This window comes from Melozone crissalis, unplaced genomic scaffold (assembly GCF_028551555.1).
Source record: "Melozone crissalis strain CALT ecotype California unplaced genomic scaffold, PUWL_Pcris_2 ptg000198l_1, whole genome shotgun sequence".
NCBI lineage: Eukaryota > Metazoa > Chordata > Aves > Passeriformes > Passerellidae > Melozone > Melozone crissalis.
In genome coordinates, this window is record NW_026535962.1 from 132386 (window position 1) to 157452 (window position 25067).

Sequence of the window (25067 nt, forward strand, 5' to 3'; positions counted from 1 at the left end):
TGCTAAGACCAGACCTGAGGGTCTTGAGGGTCAATTTAGCAGAAGGTGACAACATCAACCCACAAATGAAGGGGTAACTTTTCCAAGTGGGTGTCTGGAAGTACCCCAGGGGTACATGGGGCTGCTCCCAGAGGGGGCTTCACCCAGCCCCCTGCCCCTGCTCACATCCCCATGTCACACAACCCTGCCCACCACACTGTGCTCATCAGCTCCTTCACTCCACGGTGCCCAAGCTCATGCTCATCGCAGCAGCCATCACACTGGAGCCTGGAGACACATCCAAAGGGGCCAGAAACTCCTGCAGGAGGGAAGGAGAACCTGGCAGGCAAAAGGGAAGGTTTAATGAAGCATCCAGTATTAAAGCACTGAAGGCTTAAAGAGAGGAAGGACTAGGATCCTCCACAAAAACCCAGTCATTACTGAAGCCCAAGGGTAAATGCAATTGTTTTCTGGGTTTTTTTCCTGTCTTTGACGACCCAGTTTTTTACTCTCATCAGCACCAGGCTTGTGTTAATTTTTAAATATGCTTGGGTAACTGAGAACATTAACTATTCATGATCTTATCTGCAATAGCTGTTGGCTCTGGCACTGTGCTAGGGAGAGCTGAACTTGCCTGGGAAGGCAGTAGCTGGTTTTTCCTGAGCATCTTGTTGAAATGATCACAGGGGTGGGGTTCCATAACACTCCTGTATAAATCATGGCTTATGGGGTTGGTTAGGATCATTGAGGCCATTCTCCTGCAATTGAGGTGGCTTGAAAATACTTAGGAGGACACAAAAAGCTGTGATCTGGGGAATGCTGTGGACACACTGAATGCTTCAGCTCTAGGGAAACCCCAATACGGTTTATAAACATAAGGGGGTCCCTCCTGAGGTGGCAGGGGACTCCGCTGTCCCCTGCCCAGCCAGGTAGTGTCCTAGTCCAGGCAGAGGCTGAAGGAATCCCTGATTGTCAGGAATGTGAGCTGATACATCACAGAATCATGGAATGTTTTAGGTTGGAAGGGACCTAAAAGCTCATCTCGTTCCACCCCCTGCCCATGAGCAGGGACACCTTCCAGTAGACCAGGCTGCTCCAAGCCCTGCCCAGCCTGGCTTTGGACACTTCAAGGGATGGGGCAGCCACAGCTGCTCTGGAAAATCTGTGCCAAGGCCTCAGCACCCTTACAGGGGTAGGGAAGAATTTCTTCTTAGTATCTACTCTAAACCTTCCCTCATCAGCTTAAAGCCTTTCCCCCTTGTCCTGACACTGCATGCCCTTGTGCAAAGTCCTAGTCCAGAATAAGCATGGAGGTCAGCGTGTCTAGGGTGGGGGGAACAAGGCACATGCAGGTTTTGGGAGCCCTTTCCCTCGGTGTAAATATCTGTCAGCAGGAGTCGGGGATGAAGCAGCTGCAGGAGCTCCAGTTAACCTGGGAAAAGCTAGTTGGTGCTAAGATCTGGGAACAGGTACAAGAGTGAAGAACACAGGACAGAGCACAGGAAAACAAAGGTGATTATCAGAACATGAACCAGCAGAAGAATGCAGGGAGAGAGAGAGGGAGTTATTCAAAGGAATAAAAAGCTCATGCTGGTTTTCAGGAGGGATTGGGCTAGCAGCACCTCCTGCAGCTGGCATGTAGGAGATGCTCCCACCAACTTGTGCTGACAGTTCATCACTAGAAAGAAAATCATCTTTGCAGAGGATCCAAAGTGCAGGAGGGCAGCATTGGAAAAGCAGGAGAAAAGTGGGGGAGCACAGTGATCTGCAAGGCTCCTGGCACAGATTTAACACTGCCGCGGAAAAACCACCCGTCCTCCATTTTCCAAAAAGGGTACAGGTACTTCCGGCAGGAAAACTGAAATGACAATCACAGAATCAGAGAATGGTTGAGATGCAAACACCCTCCAGAGAGTCCCAGAACCACGTCCAGTTGGCAAAGTTAACTCTATTTTTACCCCCTATGAAAATTAAATACCATAGGACAAAATATAATTATTCAATTTGCAAACTAACGGAGTTACACTGAATGCTCAATGCATACAGCATTTTATTGTTTGGACATATATTACAATGGACAAACATATATTACATATGCTATACAAAATATACATTCTGCTGTGAAAAAAATATAAATAGACAATAGGAAATAGCAAGAGGGAACAGAAGCAGCTTTGCTCTTGCTGCTTCTGATCCCCCTCAGTTCCTGTACCGGTAGTGCTTTGGCATAGATTGAGGCAATTGCTTGTTTTTACTGAAAAAAGAAAGGCCACTCTGTCCCTCTGCAAAGGGGAAACAAGACACACATGACTTTCTCCTCCAAGTCTACCAAAGAAGTTTTTCCACAGTGCAGCGAAGTGTCACCTACTTACAAGCATCAGCTATTTACAACCAGCTTATGGACTTTAAATGCTCATGGAAGGATGTAAATGCCATAATTCAGGATTCAGCTTTTATAGGCCAATCTCTCACAGAAATCAGAGCAGCTTTAGCTGCACTCTCTGACAGCCAGCATAGTCCTGGTATAGACAGCAGTGATTTTAAAGCCCTGACCCAGGACAAGCAGGTCTCACCTACCTAAAGTGAATTCTCTTGCTCCAGGGAGTTGTACCCCAAGTACTCTCAGGGTCTGGATGATGCCAGCTGCACTGTGACAGATGTGTGAGCTCAGCTCCTACAAAGCGAGAGAGGAATGAAAGGCTCCTGGCACAGGAATAAGCATTTGCCAAATGGCGATGACAGAGCAGCAGCAGGGACGCGGTTTTCCCACTGCTGGGAATCACAAATGCCAGCAGCACCTTGTGCCAGTAGCCTGAGTGACTACGGGCTGAGAGAGCAGCCCAAAATGATAAGGCTTTGCTGCTGCTATAGTTTCATGGCACGACCTTTTTCATCTGGATTTAAACTGACAGTGCTGGGTCCCTGCAGCAGGGAGCACTTTGGATTCAGAATAAGCACCGTGCCTTAAATGCTGTCTGGGAAGGAAAAGTCTGGAGGAAATAAAAACAGAAAGAAAAAAACTGATCTTTTTTTTTTTTTAAAGACTTCACCTGTCAGAATCCCAAAATTTACACACCTGTGTTTCTCTCTATTTTACCCAATGGTCAAGGACAATTGCATCCCCTCCCCACTAAAGCTGCTGTCTACCCAAAGCAGCCATGCTGGCTTTGAGAGCATGGGAAGAGGCCTTAAAAATATTTACTCATTTGCAAGGTTTTGACTATTATTCCTGTCCAAAGAGCCATAGGAAAAGCATCATTAATCCCAGTGTTTCTCCACTCATTTACTCAAATACTTCAGTCTCTAAATTCTGCTGTGATTCTGCACGACTAGACCTAACAATTGAGTTGCAAACCTTTCAGTCCAGGAATGGATCAATGGGAATTCTCACACACCTACAACTGAACTGGGCCAATAAGGGGTTTCTTTATAAAAATATCACACAGATGGCTTTATTTGGGTCCAAATCCTATAGCTCCAAAGCAGACAGTAGTGAGCAGGAAGTAAGCATCTCACTCTAAAGGCGTGACCACAGAGCACAATGTACCTGCTGAAAACCCATCCCTAAGGAGTCTTTTAACACCTTCTACAAAAAGGGGCATTTTCCCCCAAAAAGAACTTTCCAGGAAGCCTTTATAATGTCATTTGTCATCCTCATTTTCTCAGGCACATCTCACTGAAACTATGGAGTCTGAGCTTCCTCTGTGTCTGCAAGATCTTTCAGTAGTGAGGGGTTCCCTGCATTGTATCATTTCTCACCTGTCAAATATTTAAATATTTTGACCACACCAAGATTTAAGGGAACTATTAGTTCAACAATGTAGCCTGATATTTTCCAACAGAAAAGGATCAGTGTTTTAAATTCCATATGCCTTTGGCTATGCAGAAGAAATAAGTATTCATCAAGTGCTCTCTCAATTTACCTCATGCTTTTTATCACCACATTCTTTTTAAGTTCACTTAACTGTCAGCTAGGAAAAAAGTTCACTGAACTGTCAGCTGGAGACCCTCTCAGCAGATACAATACAAAGGGTTTTTTTAATAGATAAAAGCTTAGATACACCTTGAAATTCTGCTACTATCATGAAATGAATCAGCTTGCAACCAGGCACACAGTTGTAGGCAGCAATGAAATTCATCAATATCACAGTTCTACCACATATCTATAAGTAAATGCACTTTTCAAAATAAAGACAGCTCTATTCCCTCACAAACAAGCTTTCAGTCCCCCCAAGCTCCCCATATGGCTTGATATGCAACCGTCAAGACTAACAGTATGATACATACTTTGGCATAATAAAAAATAATTTACATTACAGTCAACACATTTATATGCTTAGTGTATACAAAATATTTATAAATGCGAGTTTATTTACAACTAGAGTCCATTATTCATAGAAGAAAACAAGTCCCAAATTCAGACTGGCAACAGACACCTGCCAACAGTCTAAGGAAGGAAAAGCTGGCCAAGAGTTTTACACTTACAGTTCCGGGGGAATTCCACGAGGAGGCCCTGATGGTTTGTTTCCAAGCAGACAAAACACTGAAATAGCTACACATGTTCTTCAGAGCTTTCCAAAACATGCACCACCACAAAGACTGCTTCCAGCATCACACAATCCATGTTTTAATGTTATTTTTGTAGATAGAACTTATTTTCCATGTGTTCTCTGGTGCACATTCCCATTTCCAATGGAAAAATTGCAGAAAAAAGGGCATGTGCCATCTCCTCCAAGAGAGTCTGACTCTTTAGTACTTGCAGACACATACACAAGCATCTTTGGCCTTGGGGTTAGTACTGAGGTAGTAAATACAGTCAGTCAAAATGTGGATTTGTTTTCAAGGCTTTGCGAGTGTTTTATGTGGTTTCACTGTGGTCATGAATGTTCCGTGTCCTGTTAAAATCAAAACTCTCCTCCCGCAGCCTGTGGCAGGGCCTGGGTGATGCCTGGTCCCGGCCACTGTTGGCAATACTGTCGCTCCGGAGCGGCTGTGGGGCCTCGTGGGCCAACGGATGGTGCAGGAACTGCGGGTGAGAGCAAGCCAGGTCTTTGCTGCCTCCCCAGAGAGGAACCTGGAAAGGCTCTGAGGGAGAAAAATTAGAAGATAAACAGAAGCAAGTTCATAGAATCAAGGAATATCCTAAGTTGAAAGGGACCCTCAAGGATCATGGAGTCCAACTCCTGGCCCTGCACAGACACCCCAACAAATTCCACCCTGTGCCTGAAGAGCGTTGTCCAAACATTCTTTGAGCTCTGGGCAGCTTTGGGGCCATGACCATTCCCTGGGGAACTTGGGCAGTGCCCAACCACCCACTGGAGGAAGGACCTTTTCCTGATACCCAATCCAAACCATTCCTGACAGCTCCAGCTGTTCCTCAGGTGCTGTCACTGCTCATAAAGAGCAGAGATCAATCACACTGAGATTTTAAAAAGATTTGAGCTCTGTGACTCGGCAATTACAATCCTTCTGAGATTATTTTCTCTGGTTTTGAAAGTATATTTTACTAGATTCTCTCCTTTTCCAGCAATCTCTTAGAATAACCAGGAACACACAGAGCTTCAGTGCGAATTTTTAAAAAGGTGATCTGGAAGAAAGTCAACAGAAAAATAACCAATTTAGGGAGTTCTTTGAACTTCAGGCCAGCTCAAACAGAAAGGCTATTTGAATTTCTTTTGTGAAGCTCCACCTTTTGGTTAATACATGTCCTTGAAGTATAAGCAAAGGCTCACATTCACAAACTTAAACGTGCAAATTAAGAAATTCTATCTTTTTAACATCACCCTCTTCAATCTCAGGTACTGGATGCAAGCTGTTGCTCGCTGATAAAACATGGGCATTTGGAAAACAAGTGGTTTAACGTGTGAGTTATTCCACAAACTACTGGCATTTGAAGCTGTTTGTCAACAGTGAAGGGCAGCATAATGAAAGCCAAAGTTATTAGGGAATACAAAGCAACAGAAGGAAAAGTGGACACTCACCAATAATCTGCTGGGAAGAGATTTTCTTATCACTTTTTTTGTCATGGTTGGCAAGGAAGACAGGCACATCTGTGTCTGCTAAGAGATTACCCAGAGCATTGGTTTCATTCTGGGTGTGTGCTGTGTACGTTTCCTTGGGCATCTGCACCATGAGATTCGGAAGGGTTTGATCCAGGGGGTCCTCCTCGGTGATGAAGGCATAGGGACAGTACTCTCGCGTCCGGGAGTAGATGTTGGCATTGTCATAACAATCTGAGCAGATTACTAATGGTGCTGCACCACCTGATGAACACAATGGAAAAATAAAATACTCCCAAAAGGATGAGGATGCCAGATTTCCACAAGCTTTATGTCCTGGTATGAGCATTTATTATAGCAGCACAGATTGAAGGGTCTTTTTACAGTTAAGGGATTAACAGAGTACTTGGCTTGAGAGGTCACATGAGAAATCACTCAGGTTCCCCCATCCAAATTCTCCACAGCAGTCCCCTTATGAAGCTGACCAGGGGAACCATAGACATGTTCCCCTATTTCATGGGCAAAAAAGTTCAATGCAGGTGCAGCCAGCTTGGGCACCAGGGTGAAACAGCCTAGGGATTAAACTGGGATACCTGCCCACATCCAGCTTGGACCTGACTTGCCCCTGCATGCCCACACACATCAAAGCTGATGATAAATCGGTCACTTAGATGAGCTGCTTCTCAACTCCTTCCTCATACAGACTCTAGTGCAGTGGGACTGGGCTGGAGGGACCATGGATGGGTGTGAAAAATTTACACTGAGGATCAATTTTCAAGCCAGCCTATATAACGAGTGATGAGTCCTCAGCATTTTGATGACAAAGAAGGCATCTCTGTAAGCTCAATGAAATGAACATCCAGAAAATTGTCCAAACAAGGTAGGGAAATAGTGCAGACCCTTTAGTTATAACTGTAACTAGACAACCAACCTTAAAACAAACCAACCAGCCAACCTTATAGCAAGGATAGGAGTCACAGCTAGTCATCTTCCAAGCAAAATCTATTTTCCACCTCTTCTGCCTGGGCTCTTGAGATGCCAAAGGAAAGAAACAGGATAAAGATCTATCTTGACACTTAAGCTGTGAGGATGAGACTGTGCACTGGCATCCTGATGAGGCACTGGCAACACACCTGAGGCCTCTGCTTACCATCTGTCCCTTTGTTCATGTAGCTGCCAGCTGGAGGCATCAGCTGCTGATGGCTCCCTGCCTCCAAGCTACTGTAGCCTTCCTGAGGCTCAGACAGTGTTCCTTGGGAGGACAGGTAGCTGGGAATGTCAGCAGGTAGGTTCATCTCCTCTGCAAGGCAGAATTAACATTGGCAACATTAAACAGTGTAAAGATTTCAAGGTATTACCACCACTATTCCCCACATTAACAAGAATATCCAGAATTTCAACTTGCATGTAGGTATCATTTTTCTAACTCAATAATTACACAGCCAGTTCAAAGTTGACAGGGCCAGAAAGACACTTTACACCTATTATTCCAGGCCCTGAAAACATTTCTAAATTTCTTCAAATATCTACTTCCAAACTTTACTGTTTTCCCTCAATGTAGGGCAACCTAGTGTATAAGGAATAGAATTAGCACACTTCTGGTATTTAAAAGAACTTCTAAAATTGAGGAATTTGAGCAAAACCCTGAAGGGATTTTAGAAGGAAATCTTCAATTCTTTAATCTTATCCATTTGTAAATAACCCAGAAATATCAAGTGTTTTGCACTAAAAACAGGACCAGAGACTGTTGATTTGACACTTAACCTGTGTTAGTGATGCTGTAGTCCTCATTCTTTCTCCTCATGTGGTAGATGACGATAACCCACACCAAGGATGTTCCCACCACACAACACACAACAACGATAATCACAATCCCTACTGTTGTCCAGCCATCCTCTTCATGGACAATGGCACTCTGGGAAGAATCACAGTTGGGGGAAGCCAGGACATTCAGGTAAATGTGGCCACGCTCAGTGCCTAGTGTGTTGGACATGATGCATGTGTACTTCCCAGCATCCTCCAGTCCTGCATCCACAATGATGAGGAGCTGATTTGCTGCAGCGAAGAAATGCCGCTCGGTGACTGTCAAGGGACCATCGTCCTTGGTCCAGTTGAGGCGAGGGGCAGGACTGCCACCAGCTATGCACTGCAGGACGGCAGTTTCACCTCTGGTCACTGTCCTGTCCTCCAGGGGCCTCATGAAGGAAGGAGTTTCTGGGGACAAAAAGTGAAATTGTAAGATAACTTTAAAGAATCATGGAAAACTATTATGGTTTGGGTTGGAAGGAAACTCAAAAATCATCCTGTCCCATCCCCTGCCATAGACAGGGACACCTTCCACTATACCAAGTTGCTCCAAGCCCCACCCAAGCATCTCGAGCACTTTTTGGGATGGGGCAGCTGCAGTTGCTTTGGGAAACCTGTGCCACTCCAATTCTAAATTTGGCCATAATGTTAAGAGTCTGGAAGGAACTGACCTTCCATTATTACTCAGCATAGTTCACAGGATGGGTCAGCTTGTAAGGGACCATAGTGGGTCATCTGGTTCTACCTCCCTGCTCAAGCAGGGTTATCCCAGAGTACACGGGACAGGATTGCATCCAGGAACATCTCCAGTGAGGGAGACTCCGCTCTGGGCAGCCTGTTCCTGCACAGTAAAGAAGTTCTTCCTCACATTCATGCAGAGCTTGCTGCGCATCAGTTTCTGCCCATGGCCTCTTGTCCCATTGCTGAGCAGCACCAAGCAGAGCCAGGTCCATCCTCTGACCCCTCCCTGCAGACACGGACACACATTGATGAGGGCTCCTCTCAGCCATCTTTTCTCAAGGTTGAACAAGCCCAGTTCCATAAGCCTTTCACAAAATCATGAAATCATTTATGTTTGAAAAGGCCTCTAAGATTATCAAGTCCAACCATTCACCATTTCCTTCTAAGAGTGATGCTCCAGTCCCTTCATCATCTCTGCAGCCTCTGCTGGACTTGCTCCAGGGACTCTGAATCCCTCTTGTCCTGAGGAGCTCAGAACTGGACACAGCACTCCAGATGTGCCTCACTAGGGCTGAGCAGAGGGGCAGGATCACCTCACTGACCTACTGGCAATGCTCTTTCTCATGCATCCCAAGATCCCATTGGTCTTCTTTGTGGCAAGTTTGTTACCTGTGACAAAATTTGCTATAAGGCAACACAAATTACTTGCCTGATCTACACTGCTGGACTAAGATATGCCCCTCAGCTCCCTGCAAAGATCACACTAACTCCAACTGCACCAGGCAGCTCTGCAACTCAGGTTCTAAAGCTTCACTGTGTAAACATCACACCAAGTGCTGCTCCATGTACTTTAACTTCATTCTCCACCATTTCAACTTGCTACTTATGGCTAAGCTACACTTCCACCGCAGATGTGCAGGGATCCATCTGCCAGTACAGGCCAGTCACACTTACCCAGCACAGTCAGGGTGGCATTGGCTGACAGTCCCCCTGCGACGTTCTGGGCCATGCAGCTGTAGATCCCCATGTCTTCCATCTTCACATTTGCAATGAAGAACACATCATCCTCAGGCATGACATGCATCCTCCTCTCTCTTGCAGCAGGGAAGTCTGTGCCACCATCTTTCTGCCAGGAGATCTGTGGGGGTGGGTGGCCCTCAGCAGCACACTCCAGGCGGGCCATGGCCCCGGTGCGGATAGTGAGATCCATGGGAGTTTTCAGGAAAGAAGGGAGCTCTGGAACAAAGGGGACATTAATTCAGCATTTTCATTATCAGGTAAAATGCAGCAAAAGCTCCACAGTAGAGAGGAAATTTGAAAACGCATCTGAAACACTCCATAAGAGAGAGCAACAGATTCTTCTGAAGAACTGTACAAATTTTCAGTGGTTATTTTTAAGAGTCTTTCTCCCAAAATTTAAATGCAGTACCTACAGTGTTCATAGAACCACAGAATGCTTTGATTTGGAAGAGCTCCTTAAGACAATACATGCCCAAGGGCAAGGACACCTTCCACTCTCCCAGCTTGCTCCAAGATCTGTCCAGCCTGGCGTTATAGGGATGGGAACACTTATAGGGATGGGGCACCCACAGCTGCTCTGGGCAACCTGTGCCAGCCTCAGAGAGAGAAATTTCTTCCTAATATCCAATACAAACATACTCTATTTCAGTTTAAAGCCATTAAGTTCCTCTAAGAGGATAAAGGGAAGAAGATGATTTCTCATGGAAAGAATCAAGGGAAAAGTCTTTGTCACATTTTTCTTCTCTGCTAACAGGGAAGGCAAGCTTCCATCTCATCACCTCTGCTCTGAGGTACTGTGGGGACCAGTGGTCTGCTGACTGATGTGAACATTGTTTATTTTAAGGGAAGGGAGGTAAGAAGACAATCATGATGGCTAAAAATAAAAAAAAAATACTTCACTTTTGACTTTTCAGAGTTTTTACCACTTATTTTCTGATGAGTCTTCCCCAGTTTTACAAACATGTGGGAAAGGTGCTGAGTTCTGAGGAGACAGTAGAGGGAGCTTTTAGTTTAAAGGATTCCACCTCCAATTAACAAAATGAACAACTAATTGTGTCCTAATAACATATGGGAGATAAATGCCACTGTCAAAAAAGTGAACAGAAGCCTTTCATCCACAAAAAAAAAAATCACTTCTTTCCAGCTTTATAAAATTATGTGTGATACATCTAAATCCCATTGACATTTGCAAGAGTATTTTGGGCCAGCTTTAGTGAAAAATAGACTTGTAGCTACTTAAATGGAGTTTTGGGTTCAGAGTGTTTCTCCTTTTTTACCATTATCACTTACCATTGACAGTCAGCTTGGCTTTATTGGAATAATTGGAGCCAAAGTGATTGGTGACAATGCACTGGTATTTCCCTTCATCAGTGAAATTCACATTGAAGAGGTGCAGGACAGTGGTGTATTCCAGCACCTCCCCACTTTGCTGCTGGTACCTGGCAAAGTTCTCAACGTCAGCATCATAGAGGACCTCGCTGTCTTTGCGCCAGGCCGTGGCCATGGGCGAGTCACTGCTGCTCACAGCAGTGCACATCAGGGTCACATTTGTGCCTCGCAGGGCCACCGTGGTCTCTGGGTGCACTCTGATCTGCGGTTTAGGGAAATTATCTGAAAAGAAAAGCACGAAGATCAGCTACTTTCCTCTTAAACTTGAATTAACATTGCAAAAAAACTCACTCAAAAGAATGCAAACAAAACCAAAACTTTGGGAACAGATGTCCTGCTTGAGGGGCACAAATTCAGCTATTTTGAGCTGGGAATCAAGCTGTGAAGGAGGCAGAAGAATCAGCATTGAAAACAATCTGTGTAGAGATGTGGTGCTGAGCAGCCCTGCCTTTTGTCCAACTTCTGAAACTTGCTATATTTAGATCACACTCAAAAATCCTGCTCAGCTGAAGAGCCAGACCATTTTATGAAGGACTGAGACTTACTTTCAGATAGTTTAAGTACCCTGAAGAGCCTTGAAGTTCTACAAGCACAAAGCATAACAAGCTGCAACTCCACTAACTCATCCCACTCGATGAAAATTATTTCCATATCCATAAATTCAGCCAAGACACTCCCACAGGCACATGCAGAGCTCTGTCAGATGCCACTGTGGTGGTACTGGAGTGGAGAAGTGGGTGCATGACCTACATGATTACTATTGTAGCCTTTGCCACCAAAGCAATGAAAGAATTGCACATACACAAATAACTGTTATAAATTTGCTCACCAGGAAAAGGAAACATCAGGCCTGCCACAGGCTTCACGCAGACTCTGGGCAAAGAGTTTCAGACCACCATAAACATCACAGTTATGGAACACCAGAAAATGTGCCAGAGCCTGAGCTACTCTAATTTTTGCCCAGAGCTTTGGCTGTCCCATTCCTGGAAGAGCTCATGCCAGGTTGAGCAGGGCTTGGTGCAACCTGTTCTCATGGAAGGTGTCCCTGTCTATGGCAGGGGTTGGAACTGGATGATTTTAAGGTCCCTTCCAACTCAAACTATTTTATGATTCTGCAATATTCTGCTGGTACGGGCAAGAAGCAGGAAGAAAATGTCAAACAGACCTTACAAAGCTAAAGGTAGTCATAAGCAGGGAGAATGAAAGCATAATCCTTTCTTACTAGTAAGCTAAATAAAAAACAATGCCCAACAGCACTACTCCTTTGGGTTTACTTCAGTGCTCAAACACCACAAAACAGAGCAAAGAGATACAGAATTAAACCCCAAACTTACAGCAGACTCAGGGATGTACATGGGCACCATGGCCAGGACCAAGTACCTCCCCAGAACTACAGCCTGATTTCAGCTACATGACTTGTGTTACTGTGCTTTTGTATCAAGTCACTAAAAATACAAACCACAAACAAAGTCATCAGGATCCACACTGAAAAGGCTTTGTCCTGCCAACCACTCAGGGTGAGCACAGCTGACACTGACAGCCTGCAGCAAATGGTTCTCACTGAGCCACTGGGGCAGCCATTTCAACTGGCAATCACAAAGCAAACTGCTTGTGTTCAACACTCTGCAGAAACAGGGCAAAACAAAAGGGTGAGTGAAGTTTATTTCACATGCATACATGTGATTTCACACAGCAGAGCAACTTAAAGCATACACATACAGACATATCATATTTACAGTATTGTTTTATACTTGCAGGTATTTATTATAAAATCTTGGGTATTTATGCTAGCATCAGTCTCTCTATATCATCATTAAAACCTAACATTTCATTTTAATCCTGGAGAATATAAACTCAGAGTTTCAACATCTAAAAAAACAATCCCAAAACCACTAAGCCTGTCTTTACAATTAACTCATTCCTCTTTAAAGCAATTTAAAGAACATAACATTGCAGCGCAGCTTCACGTTTCAAAGTAAACACAACTGCCATTATGAAATGAGCAAAAGCCTCAATTCTCATTTTAATGCCAGCTGATAAATATTTAAGGCCAAAAGTAATTTGTTTCATACAGATATCAACTGCAGCTCATTTTCTCTGCTCCACAGAAAACCTACCAACAGAAAGCAATTGATGGGTCTCTTCTTTCCTACCATCTGCTTTCAAAGTTTCCCACGTATTATTACTCATTCGCTGGAGAGCCAGACGCCACCTCTGAACTGACTTCAAGACATGGGGGCTGAGTTTTATTTGCCATACTCCAAATATGAGTTTGACTGACTTGCGACAGTCTAGCATTTAATAAGAAGTGATCTATCCTAAGATGCAGCCAGTCATGGAAGAAAAGAGGCACCAAACAAGCCAGGATTCCATCCTGCTCTTTGCCTGCACATATCCATGACTCATTGCTTTTAAAATACATCAGAGGAGGCAACTTTAACACCTGAAATAGTCTCCTCACAGCAGTAGATCTTGCAGACTAAGTCCATCTGGCCAAAGTTAACTAATGGAGTAGTAAACAGTTTTAGACCAGATTACAACAGTCAGAGACTTTATCTCACAGAAAGGACTGCAATACAGTAGTATTAGTCTTGGGTGCGAAGGTCATTTCACGTTATACTACTTCAGATGTCTGAAGACCACAAGAGACCCTATCAGCTTAAACATCTGCTGAGCACATAGAAAATCTTGTCTAGCTGTGAATTTTAAAGCCTTTCCCTAGCCCCCCAAAATAGGAAGAAAAACACAGGATTTGCTAATCCCCCTGAGAGAATCCTGATGAATTATTTGTTTTGTTCACTGTCTACATGCAGTACTGAGCCTGCTGCAAAATCAGGACAGGAAAAGCTTAATGGTTCAGTACTGCAAGAAAAAGTTAACTCCTCCTAATTGCAAATAAGGAAATGCAGTTGAAGATTTTATCAAACCTTAAATCTAAATATTCTGCTACCAACTTTGAGTCGATGTTTTACCAGCATTGCTGCAAATATTTCACAATGAAAGCAGGCACACTTCAGAGAACTTCAAGCAACCCTACAATGGCTGAAGAATTCTTTCCAATGCAGGGCTTGTAAACAATCTCTAAATAATTGCTGTGAACTTACAACTCCTTCAGCTGAGCCTGGGCAAAGGCATTTTCTTGGATGGACATTATTGCATTGTTGCTTAAATCTCTGTAAGTTAAGCAAAGAGTACAATGAGGAGTCAGTGTGATTTCATATGCTGCCTTCAGTTAAATACTTGAAAATCTCACAAAGAACACAAGACTAAAGTTGACAAATAATTAGGAGTTCTACAAATTAAAATACTTACAGATGTTTAAGTCCTTCGAGACCAGAGAATGCTTTTTTGGTAATTGACTTAATTTGGTTTCCCTGCAAGATTCTGAAAATAAAGGCCCAGAAACCAGTCTGTATGTTAATATGAGTTCAGAAACAAGACCCAAAAGAAATACCCTATGATGCTTAACTACATTTTTTTTTCTAATTGTAGCTGAGATACAGGACTAAATATTATTCTTTTTAGCTTAAAGGCTCAACTATTTTTCCTGAGAACGGGGCTTTTTTCTATTTTCAACTTAGAGATTTGGATCAGAAATGTGTCAGAAAATAATTTAAGTCAGGAGGATGAAAGAGCAGTAAGTAGAACTTGGGAATGGAGCAATAACTTCCTAATACCAACCTGCTACCACCACAACTTCCTGACCGCACCCTCACACCAGGCTATTTGTTATAAACAAAGTTTGTAACTACACAAGATGGAGCTTCCCAGAAAACAGTGCGGCACCAGATGAAAAGTGCACAGTCTAAGTATCAAGCAGGTTGTTAATGCAATAGTGTTTCAAATTTGCTCAAAGATACTTTGTATTTTGGGGGTTGTTTTTTTTGAGAAGTAGTAACTTCTACCCAAACCAAAGAAGCAAAATGACAATCACCACACAGAGGGAGTGAGGTATTCAATAATAAATGCAGTCAAATACTTATGCGTCATCTCATCAAATTGGTGCTGTAAGGAAATGCAGTGCTACACAGATCTAATGCCCCTGAACAAGGAACCCAGGACTACATCAGGTGGTTGTTACACACAAGTGGAAACACTGTGAGAAAGGCTTTCTACCTCATGTCATTGACTGACAATTACTTAATATTTTGCACTCGCCCTCTCTGCATGCCTGGGAAATGCTGTTGCTCCCCTAATTTGTAATACATACAGTTTATCCAGTCTGCCGAGTCCCACAAAAGCTTCATTTGCATCTTCTATGGCCCAGGAGATCTCATTGTTCCGCAAGTCCCTGCAGGAGAAGACATTCCTCAGAAAGAAGACTTGGAACATGATTCTAACCAGGGCTAGTGCTGAGCTGGGGAAGACAGGTCAGGTATGGGGCTCTGGCACACCTGCAAGGTCTCAAATCTTTTACAAAACTAAACTTGTCAGGAAATGAATTTCTCACTTCAGAGGGGCAAAAGGGAAAACTTCATGATGAGTGCTGCAGTAAGCACCACAAACAAATTCCACAGCAGAACTTCTTGATGTGGTATTTAAGGAAAGCCCCAGTCTGACCAGTACTTTTCATGTGATGGACTATATGCCAGGAGCTGGGAGAGGCTCTTGAAGCAAGTTGGTTCATGTAAGGGAATTAACCAATACACCAGCAGCATTAACCTTCACAAGTAACAGGCTTATACCAGCATTAGCCCATTAAGGAATTACACCCAGGCTACAGTGTAGGCCTGCCAGGCACACCTTGGTGGCTTTTTCAAGATGAAGTTGATATTCTGCTCACAAATCTTGTTATCAGCTAATGGTATTTCTGATTGACCTCAGCATAGCACTTCAGGGCCTCATGGAGAAGAAAGGTCTGAACAGCAAAAGCAATAGAGCAATACAGTTTGGAGAGGATTAAATGCTCTTCAGAAAGAAGATTAAATAAATTCACTTGCATTTTTAGCCTGAATGGCATGGACTGAGCCAAAAGCAGCTGTTTTGGTACCACCATGCATAGAGAGGAGTGTGTTTAAAGGAAATCACGCTGATAAAAAATAGTCTGGCCTGTGTTTTACCTGATATTCTGCAAACAGCTAGATGAAGCTTCCAAACAAGTCAACTGACACAAATCTAGCTACATACACAGGGAACTGTATATACCACTGATACAAGCACCTCTTTCCCTGTGCTAATGAGGGTTAAATGAAGTATCTACTTTCCCATTATGTGAGACTGTAAACTGTGTAGAAAACCATTGTGGAAGAGACTGGGATCAACCTCCAGGATATCATCAGTGGTAACAACAATTTTCTTAACTTTTCTTCCTCTGAAATATAGAAGTCCTGCTAAAACCACACAGAGAAATACATACACCAGCTGTAGCACCAAACAACCAGCACACAACCAACAATGGAACTAAAACCACACAGTATCTCTTATTTTTTGAAGTATTTTTACACTCCACTACTCAGACCACTCAGCAAAATAAGTGAGCAGCCCAAAAGAAAACGCCTCATTGTGTGAGAGAGGAGTTGGCTCCTCACGCCTGGCTGGGCACTAATGCTTGGAGCCTTGTTAATCACCCTTGCTCTCCATCATGCACATTCCAGTGCCAAAGCAAAGGGCCAGGCCCTCACTGTTGACACCCCTGAGAGCCCAGGACAACTTACTAATTAATCTGCTCTTGTTCCTCTTGTTCTTTTTCATGCTACTCTAAATCTAAGAAATTAGGTTTAATTATTTCATTAAAAGGTTGTATTAAGGTTATCAGAGTACGAATGCTTACATGAATCTCTCTGGTGAATTTGCTTATTTAAGCATTTATTTAATGAAGTGACAGAGGGGTTATAAATTTTCACTCCTTTCTCAAGTACTGTTGTTTAAGATAATTACAACTGTTCAGATCTACTTGGGACAGGACTGAATCTCTTCATAAATATCCAAGATCTGCCAGAAAAAGTCCTGGCAAGTGCAAAGCTGTGCCTTAAACAGCAAGAAGCAACTTTACACCCCCTGTTACGCTTGTGAGGTCAGAACATGAGCAAGATGGGCTAAACCACACCTTCTACAACACAGAAAGGTTCAGTCCTTGGTTTCTGAGGTTCCAAACCTAAGGAAACCCTCTAGAATAAAGAGCTCCAGGCTATTTGCTCCACAACTGGAAACACAAGGCACCCACACCTCTCAGAAGCCACAGGACACACAGCCCTTCCACACCTGCAGGCAGGACAGCACCAACAACGATCTCAGGCTCCTACAGTGCAATATCCATTGTCTCCACTTCCAAAAGCTCCACTTAAACTAAAATTGCATTAAACTGAAACTTATGCTTGAAGTTTTCTGTACTTACAAGGTTTGAAGATTTGTCAGACCTCTAAAGACACCATCAGCAATGTGACTAATGCGATTGTCACCCAGGTTTAGCTTCTCCAATAAACCAAGTCCCACAAAGGCAGATTCCTTGAGGCGAGTGAGCTGATTGTATGACAAGTCTCTGAAAACATTCAATACACACTTTAAAGGCATGCAGGGGGATTAATTATTAAGATACTATCTGACTTGATTAACTATTGTGTTCTAATTTCTCCAACAGAATACTTATAATTAAAATACATCACCATGGGCCTAGCAAGGAAATTGAGTACTTCCTTCAGTAATTAATTCTTGCCAATCAATAACGGCAACATTTCAAAAATCCCCAATGAATAGTAGCCCAGGACTTACAGCTCAGCAAGTCTTTGGCAGAATTCCCATGCATCTGGGCTGATCCTGGTGATGGCATTCTGGCTAACATAGAGTTGTTGCAATGTCCGCAGCCCATACAGCCAGCCCTTGTTTACTTCTGTTAAGTTATTATGTTCCAGTTCTCTAATGAATTAGATGGAAAAAACATTTGCCAAATAGATAACCAATGAAACATCTACTTACAAAATTTCACCTTATGGATGTCAAAATTATTTATTAACTTTAAGCCTCAGACAACACAAAATGCATGATTCTTTCAATCCTGTTGAATTTTTAAAAAGTAACTAAAGTATATGAAGAACTGAGTAATTAAACACCAGGGACGGGTGGCAGAAACAAAACTATAATCTCTATTCTCAAAAATAGCTTCTTAAAAAGAAGTTTTCTGCTAACATCACATCATATATCCTTGTGTTCACACTGTCAAAGTCACAGCGGAAAGAACAACCCCATGTTATGGAGACTGCAAATAAAAACCAGCAAAAAGCAACTACAGAGGCAAACATTCTTGAACAGCATGTAGGAAGAAGCTGGAAAGAGGACCAATATAAAGTAATCACAAGACTAGTTTGTGTTGGAAGGGACCTCAAAGATCTTCTAATTCCAGCTCCCTGCCATGGGCAGGGACACCTTCCACTAGACCAGGTTGCTCTACTCAACCTATTCAGCCCTATTCTGCCTGGCCTCAAACACTTCCCCAGGAATGGGGAAATGTATATTACCACTTCTGAAGTAACCAGACATGGCAAAAATAATGGGAGAACTATTTTCCCATGATTTTGTCAATATCTCAGCACAGCCTTGATATAAGGGGAACCATACAGGACACAACCCCAAGAGCCATTTTCTTTACGCTATAAAACTCCACAACCAGGCATACTCACAATTCCTCTATATTACCCAGGCCAAAGAATGCTCCATCCATTAATCTGCTAATCCCATTGCGCTGCATTTTCAAGGATTTTAAGGATTCCAATCCTTGGAATGTAAGACTTTCCACTATTTTAATCCGGTTCCTTTTCAGTTCCCTTTTATAAAGATGACAGTCAAATATTAAGACACCTTGCAACAAGCATCACTGTGTGAAAGTCAAGAACATGCTGAGATTAACAGCTCAGCTGTAAATGTTGTTTGGATGTTTTCAAGACTGTTACTTACAGAAACTGCACATGAGGCAATCTGAAGATCTTTGGTGGAATCATACTAATCCTATTTCTGTTCAGTTTTATCACCATTAGTGAGCTAGATAAGTTATCAAGGCAACCTGCTTCTAGAGTAGTTATTCTGTTGTTACTCAGGTTCCTAAGGAAGAAAGGAAGAAGGCCTTTCAGAACACAGAAAATTTGATGAACACAATGGCACAAGCATCTCAGAGCAACCACTGATTAAGAGAACCCGAGACCCTTGCTAAGTCACATGAGAAATCTAAATCACCAAGCTAAAGCCTTTTTCCCAAAGGAATAGGTGTGAGGAGCTGATTTTTACAGCACGACCATGTTTCAGTTAGAAGTGGTTAACACAATGTCCACAGTGATCTACTCAAACAGGGCAGAAATTATTCCCTGTCCCTGACGGCTTATGTACCTGCACTCTGACAACAGCAATTGCTGTTTTCTATGTTACTTGGGAAAATACAATACAGATTGGTATGAAAACTATTTTATTTCAAGGACATCTGTAGCTCCACTAAGCACTGCTATCAGCTCAAAGCTGTATAAGGATGTTGACTTTAAGACACTAATTTAAGAGTAAATGAGATCTCCAACGCTATCATTGTGGAGCCAGGAATCCTAGAGACAGCAGATCACTCATACTTACAGGTACTTCAGTTGCATTCGCGGAAAGGAAGAGGCTTTGATTTCTGAGATAAGATTAGAACTAAGATCTAGATTTTCCAATGAAAGGTAGACCTGGAGTTGCTCAGCATTTATTTCTGGAATGGTATTGTGCACCCTGAAAAAGATCAGCAATAAATATGATTATCACAATATCTCATCCTTCTGGATGCACAGCTGAAACAGCAAGAGGGTTCTGTATATCAACTGTACCAGTGAACTTCATGAATGGGACATGCACAACATGCTTACAAAAGTGTTAATTCCTAAAGAAATACTGCAAATCCAAGAGCTATTTGCCACCATGACATATGAACAGATTCAAATTCTGAGGCCGATAGATGAGCTGGTCCTGTGGGAAGTTCCTGGGCTGAATCCCACCTGTTTAAAGCTGCCTGCCTTGGTTGACTGAATTTTATTGGTAATTTAGGGTGACTTGATTGTCCAACTGATTTGTATTTCTTTAAAGAGTGCTTACATATTTCCTGATGCTCTTCATGTGAGCAGTATTTCAAGAAAAAAGATGTTTTCCTACAATTTGATACCAGAACTCTAACATGGTTCTCCCATTTGTTAAACAACAAAAAGGCAGATGAGCTATTACTTACAATGAAAGAAGAGTTATATTGGAAGTGGTTTCTCCAAAATATGGAATTTCACTTAGTTCATTGTAATTCATTTTCCTTAAATAGAGGGCAAAAAAAATTACATCAAAGACACTTCAAAGAGGAGAAAAATCCTTCTGTATACAGAAATAATTCATATCAATGCATTTAAAAATTTTACTGTATTAACAATACTTAGTAGTTGACAAAAAAGATTCCTCAAGAGCTTAAATACTAACAATTTTAACAGTGAAACATGCTAGCTTTTCTCATTTTCATGGATACTATTACTTCTCTTTCCTTTAAAATCAGCTATAGCCAAAACAAATACTCCTCATTGCTCTTTAAAAACACTGGTCTTCTGCTCCTTCATGAGAAAGATTTCTGCTCACAACACAATAGTTTTATACATAAAATGTGCTGCCAATATGGAGCATCAATTTTTAATTAACTTGCACTGAATATTTCTGCAAGACAGACCAGGTATCTTGACATGCAATAAAACATTCTAATTAGAAAGGATATCTTTAGACTTTATCCTCATAAAAAACAACTTACACTTCTTGGAGTGTAGGGACAGACAAATCAATGCTCCAGTTGGATGATAATAAATGATTATGACTTAGATCCCTAGAGAACAGAGAAAAAAGTTATTTAGTTCCTGGAATAATAATAAAAAGCTCAACAAACCCAAAACATGTATACATTATGCAATCTCAAGTTTGAAACTGCATTTATGTATTTTATACGGTTGCTCCTTCACTAAAGAAAAGAGCTTGTTTTAGTGGTCACTCACAATTAAAAGTCTACACAGTTCTGTTTCTCCATTTGAATAAAAAAACTTTAGTTAAAGCTTCTTGATAGGAACATTGTACTTGACCAGAGAATTTTGGCTTTAATCCAGAGCTTTATTAACAACACTTGTCCACTACAAGAAAGAAAAACTTTGCAGGGACATGACAGTAATTTCTTACAAAACACCCGTTATTGAACCGCTTCCATTTTCTCAGCTTTCCAAAGATGCTGACTAGCCAAGGCAGGCATATTTTAAAGGAACAATATACACAGAATTCCCAAACAAGCTGAAGTAAAGAGAACCCTGAGGCTGGGAATCCTACAAACAGATGCTTTAGCACCAGCTGGTTTTACTTATAAGAATCAAATGCAGGAGCTGGACTCTTTCAATGGGCAAGAGTCATTAAATCCAGCTTTAATGCTCACATTGGGTGTTGGTGCTATTCCCATTGCTGTAACTTTACAGAGTATCTTACTTTTGCCTTGGACTTGGTGCATAAATGCGACAGATGCATCCACTTCCGAGCACAGGCTGCCTCTAGTCATGATGAACCAAAAAAATCAGGTTTGTGATGGAAACCCGGTCCCAGCCATACCAGAAAACACAGGCAGATGTCAGTCCAAAAGGTGACACAAACCCATCTATGTGACATTTTGCTGGTACAAGTCCAGCACAGAGGTGAATCTCTGAAAGCTCATGCCAAGAGCCTGAATCATTGTGTATCAGGCAGGCAGCAGCTATGCTGACACAAGAGACAAAAATCACACTTTGCAACCAAAACTCTATCTATCTGTTAAAATGAATATTAAAATGCAAATTAGTATAATTCAAAATATTTCCATTGACAACCATGTTTGGACAAGCCACAGCATCCACACACTCCTCTGTTCCTGCAATAGCTTTGGGCCAATGCTTGACTCCAAATACACCAAGGGCCAAACTTGATCCTGCAAAAATCATTAAGTCCAATTCCTGGTCCAGAACAGGTCAACCTCAAAATTCCACCGCATGCCTGAGAGCATTGTCCAAACACTCCCTGAGCTCTGGCAGATTATTTTTGATTTGTAAGACCACAACCTACTAAAAGACAACATGGACTGAAAATTGACAGACTACAGTATAGTTACAGTTGTTAACTTTCACTCAGGTTCAGTGTAAAGATTCTGCTGAATTATTAAAATCCTGGGTGTCATGGCAAGTCAGGCAGTTCTTAATGTATTCTTTTAATTACACCAAGATGCAACTTACACAGATAGAGCAGTGTGAGTTTGGAAACAATTGGAAAAAAAAGACTCAAGAGAACCTGGAGAGAAGAACTGCAGCCAGTTGCAGAACTATTCTGCAGCTCTGCTTCCTCAGTACATGTGGTAATTAAGCCAGCCCTAAACACTAGGAAAAACACAAAAACAACCAAGCATGAGCTGCTCCTGAGCAGGCTTCCCACCTCAGGGGGCTGAATGCTCAAGACACTCTCTCCAGCTGCCCACATTCCCCTGAACCCTGCTCAGCCCCAGCCTCTGGGCATCCACAGGAGCCTGGCACAGGCAGGTGGAGAGAAATATGATCCTAAATCCCAGCAGTAGAATTTCCTGAATTTTTCAAACATGCAGGCACCCAGCCAGTGCTGGCAGTCTAATCTTGGAACAGAGTGTTTAACCAGAGCAGGAAGTACTAAGCCATGCTGTTTCCAAAGAACCAGTGCACAAGAGATGGAGGAAGGAGACAATGGACATGGAATATAACGCTGCACCCCTCAAGGTGTGCAGATACTCCACTAATGAGCAAAACCAGGCCACGGGGTTCTGAGCCAGACCAACCTGTATGTCAGGCACAGCTAGCGGGCACTGACATACATCTTGGAAGCAAGATTAATACACATAGAAAACTGAAACTTTATTTTTCTAAGGCTTTCAGGAAGACTATAATAGAATATGTTAGCTGGGTAGGGAACCCACAACAACCTTCTAAGTCCACCTGCCTGACTACTTCAGGACTGACCAAAAATTAAAATTATTCAGGACACTGAATTCCTCCAAATCCCTCCTAAATACTTGGCCATGGGGCCAAGGTGATGAGGATGTGCTAACATCCAGTTATCACCCCCAGAAACCTACTGTCGAAATACCGAGTTAGAAATTAGGATTTTAATTCAGAAAGCACGGGAAGTATTTTTCTATTATTACTCAGATTTGGACTACAACAAAGTTTTCATTACAATAAGTCCTCTTTCAAGAAGTTGGGTAGAGTTGATATTTAAAGTGATTCTGACATTATTTATATCTACATTCTGTTACTAATGCTTTTCTTTTTCAAACAGACCAACTGATCACAAAAAACAGAATTAAATACACTGGATGATTTTCTGTGTTTAGAGATAATTCAATCACACAGCTAAGATTCCTGCTATTCTGGAGAACCAGATGTCATTCCCTTGTTCTGGAAAAGCCAAAACCAAAGAACCCATCCTTTAAGCAGCCTTTGTAACTGGGAGGCGCACGCTGTGCAGAATACAGAGCAAACATGCAAAATTTGTATTTTAGAGACTCATCTGGTATTGTATATAACATCATCTAAACATTCATTTTGAGCTTAAGTGGTACTCATCCCTTAAGTAAACAAAACAGAACACACATACCAAAGTGATTATGGAGGATGAAGAATGATCCTAATTCAGCCAAGCTAAGCATACTGTGGCACTGTAGAGGTGTTGATGCAGAATGCAGGCAGCCAGTTGAGCTCACCCAAAACATCTACTGGGAACAGAACTTGCTGAACAAATCAACTGATACCTGAACTACTTCTATTCATCGTCTGTCTGGTTACCAGGATATATAAACACACCTGCCACTATGGGACTAGAGGCAGTGACCACCAGCATTGTGCTTCTCTCTGCTCCTACACACAGGGCTGGCATTCCTTACTCCAAAGAAACTAATGTTAAGAGGCAGACATACAAAAAAAAAATTCATAACTCCCTAACTTCACAACACTTTTCATCATCTACCAGGTTAGCCATAAAACATATATAACTTCAGAGGCAAAATGAAGTTAGTTTCCTGAGTACTTCCATCATGAAAATCAAGTTCTGTTCTGCTGGCTTCAATAAAAACAAAAGGTGAAAAATAAAACCAAACTGCACACACACACTGGAAGCACCACCTGCAAGTAATTTGAGAATTAGGAAAATGAAGAATTTTTAGTCCTCAGAGCCAGTTGAAATGGTATCACAGAACTAGTAGAGAAAAGCACATCAGGGACTTGATCATGTGAGGAAAATTAGGCTTTTATTAATTTTAAACAGCTGGTATACATTATAGCTCATTTAGATTCAGAATTTCTAGAGTAGTACTAGGGAAGAAAAAACATCACCCATGCTTCATTTGCCAAAATCCTGAAAGCCACAACAGAGGATAGACACAGAATGGATCAAGAGCAGCTCTGAGGAGGACTTGGTGATGTTGGTGGATGAGAAGCTCAACAGACACGTGCATCTGCAGCCCAGAACACCTTCCCCTCCACGAGTCCTGGGCTGATCCCCAAGCATGAGCAGCAAAGGAGGGGGCGATTCTGCCCCGCTCAGGTGAGACCCCACCTGCAGAGCTGCCTGCCACCCTGGGGCACCACTGCCGGGTGCTCGGCCCGCAGCCCTCCGGGCTCCGTGAGAACATCCCGCGGACAAAACCACAGTATCTAGTAGGTTGGAAAACATCTCCAAGACCACTGAGTGCAACCTATGACCAAACAGCACCCTGTCAATCACACCACGGCACTGAGTGCCACGTCCAGTCGTTCCTTGAACACCGCCACCTCCCTAGGCAGCTCCTTCCAATGCCTAATCATCCTTTCTGTGAAGAAATTCCTCCAGATGTCGAACCTCTCCAGGCACAGCTGAAGACTATGTCCTCTTGTCTTACCGCTTGTTACCTGGCAAGAGAGCCCGACCCCCAGCTGGCTGCACCCTCCTGACAGGAGTTACAGAGCGAGATAAGGACACCGAGCCGCGAGCCCTGCCGGCCCTTCAGCCCGGGCCTCGCACCGCCCCCGCCGCCGGGCCCCGGGCCCGCACCCCCGCCAGGCCGAGACCTGCGCACAGCCCACCGCCCGTCCAGCCCCGCAGTCCCCCGCGCTCACTCACAGCCCCGTGGTGCCGGCGGGCAACGGCGGAATCCTCCGTGGGCCCGGCCCGCTGGGCAGGCGCTGCCGGCTGCAGTCCAGCAGGCCGCGGCGG

At 43.0% G+C, this 25067-nt stretch overlaps 1 protein-coding gene across 1 annotated transcript; it reads right to left on the reverse strand.

The window, feature by feature from the left end:
- Window positions 1-2012: 2012 nt before the first annotated feature.
- On the reverse strand, window positions 2013-25067 carry LRIG2 (leucine rich repeats and immunoglobulin like domains 2). Its single transcript, XM_054293916.1, has 18 exons — window positions 24975-25067; window positions 20602-20673; window positions 20047-20121; window positions 19422-19556; window positions 18762-18905; window positions 18488-18631; window positions 17583-17726; window positions 17209-17352; window positions 15085-15165; window positions 14187-14258; window positions 13979-14047; window positions 12334-12497; window positions 10776-11096; window positions 9420-9701; window positions 7743-8192; window positions 7129-7278; window positions 5961-6242; window positions 2013-5064 (listed from the first exon to the last, which is right to left on the reverse strand). Exons 3-18 carry the CDS (start codon window positions 20115-20117, stop codon window positions 4838-4840), a joined length of 2880 nt encoding a protein of 959 aa, XP_054149891.1. The 5' UTR covers window positions 20118-20121; window positions 20602-20673; window positions 24975-25067; the 3' UTR covers window positions 2013-4837.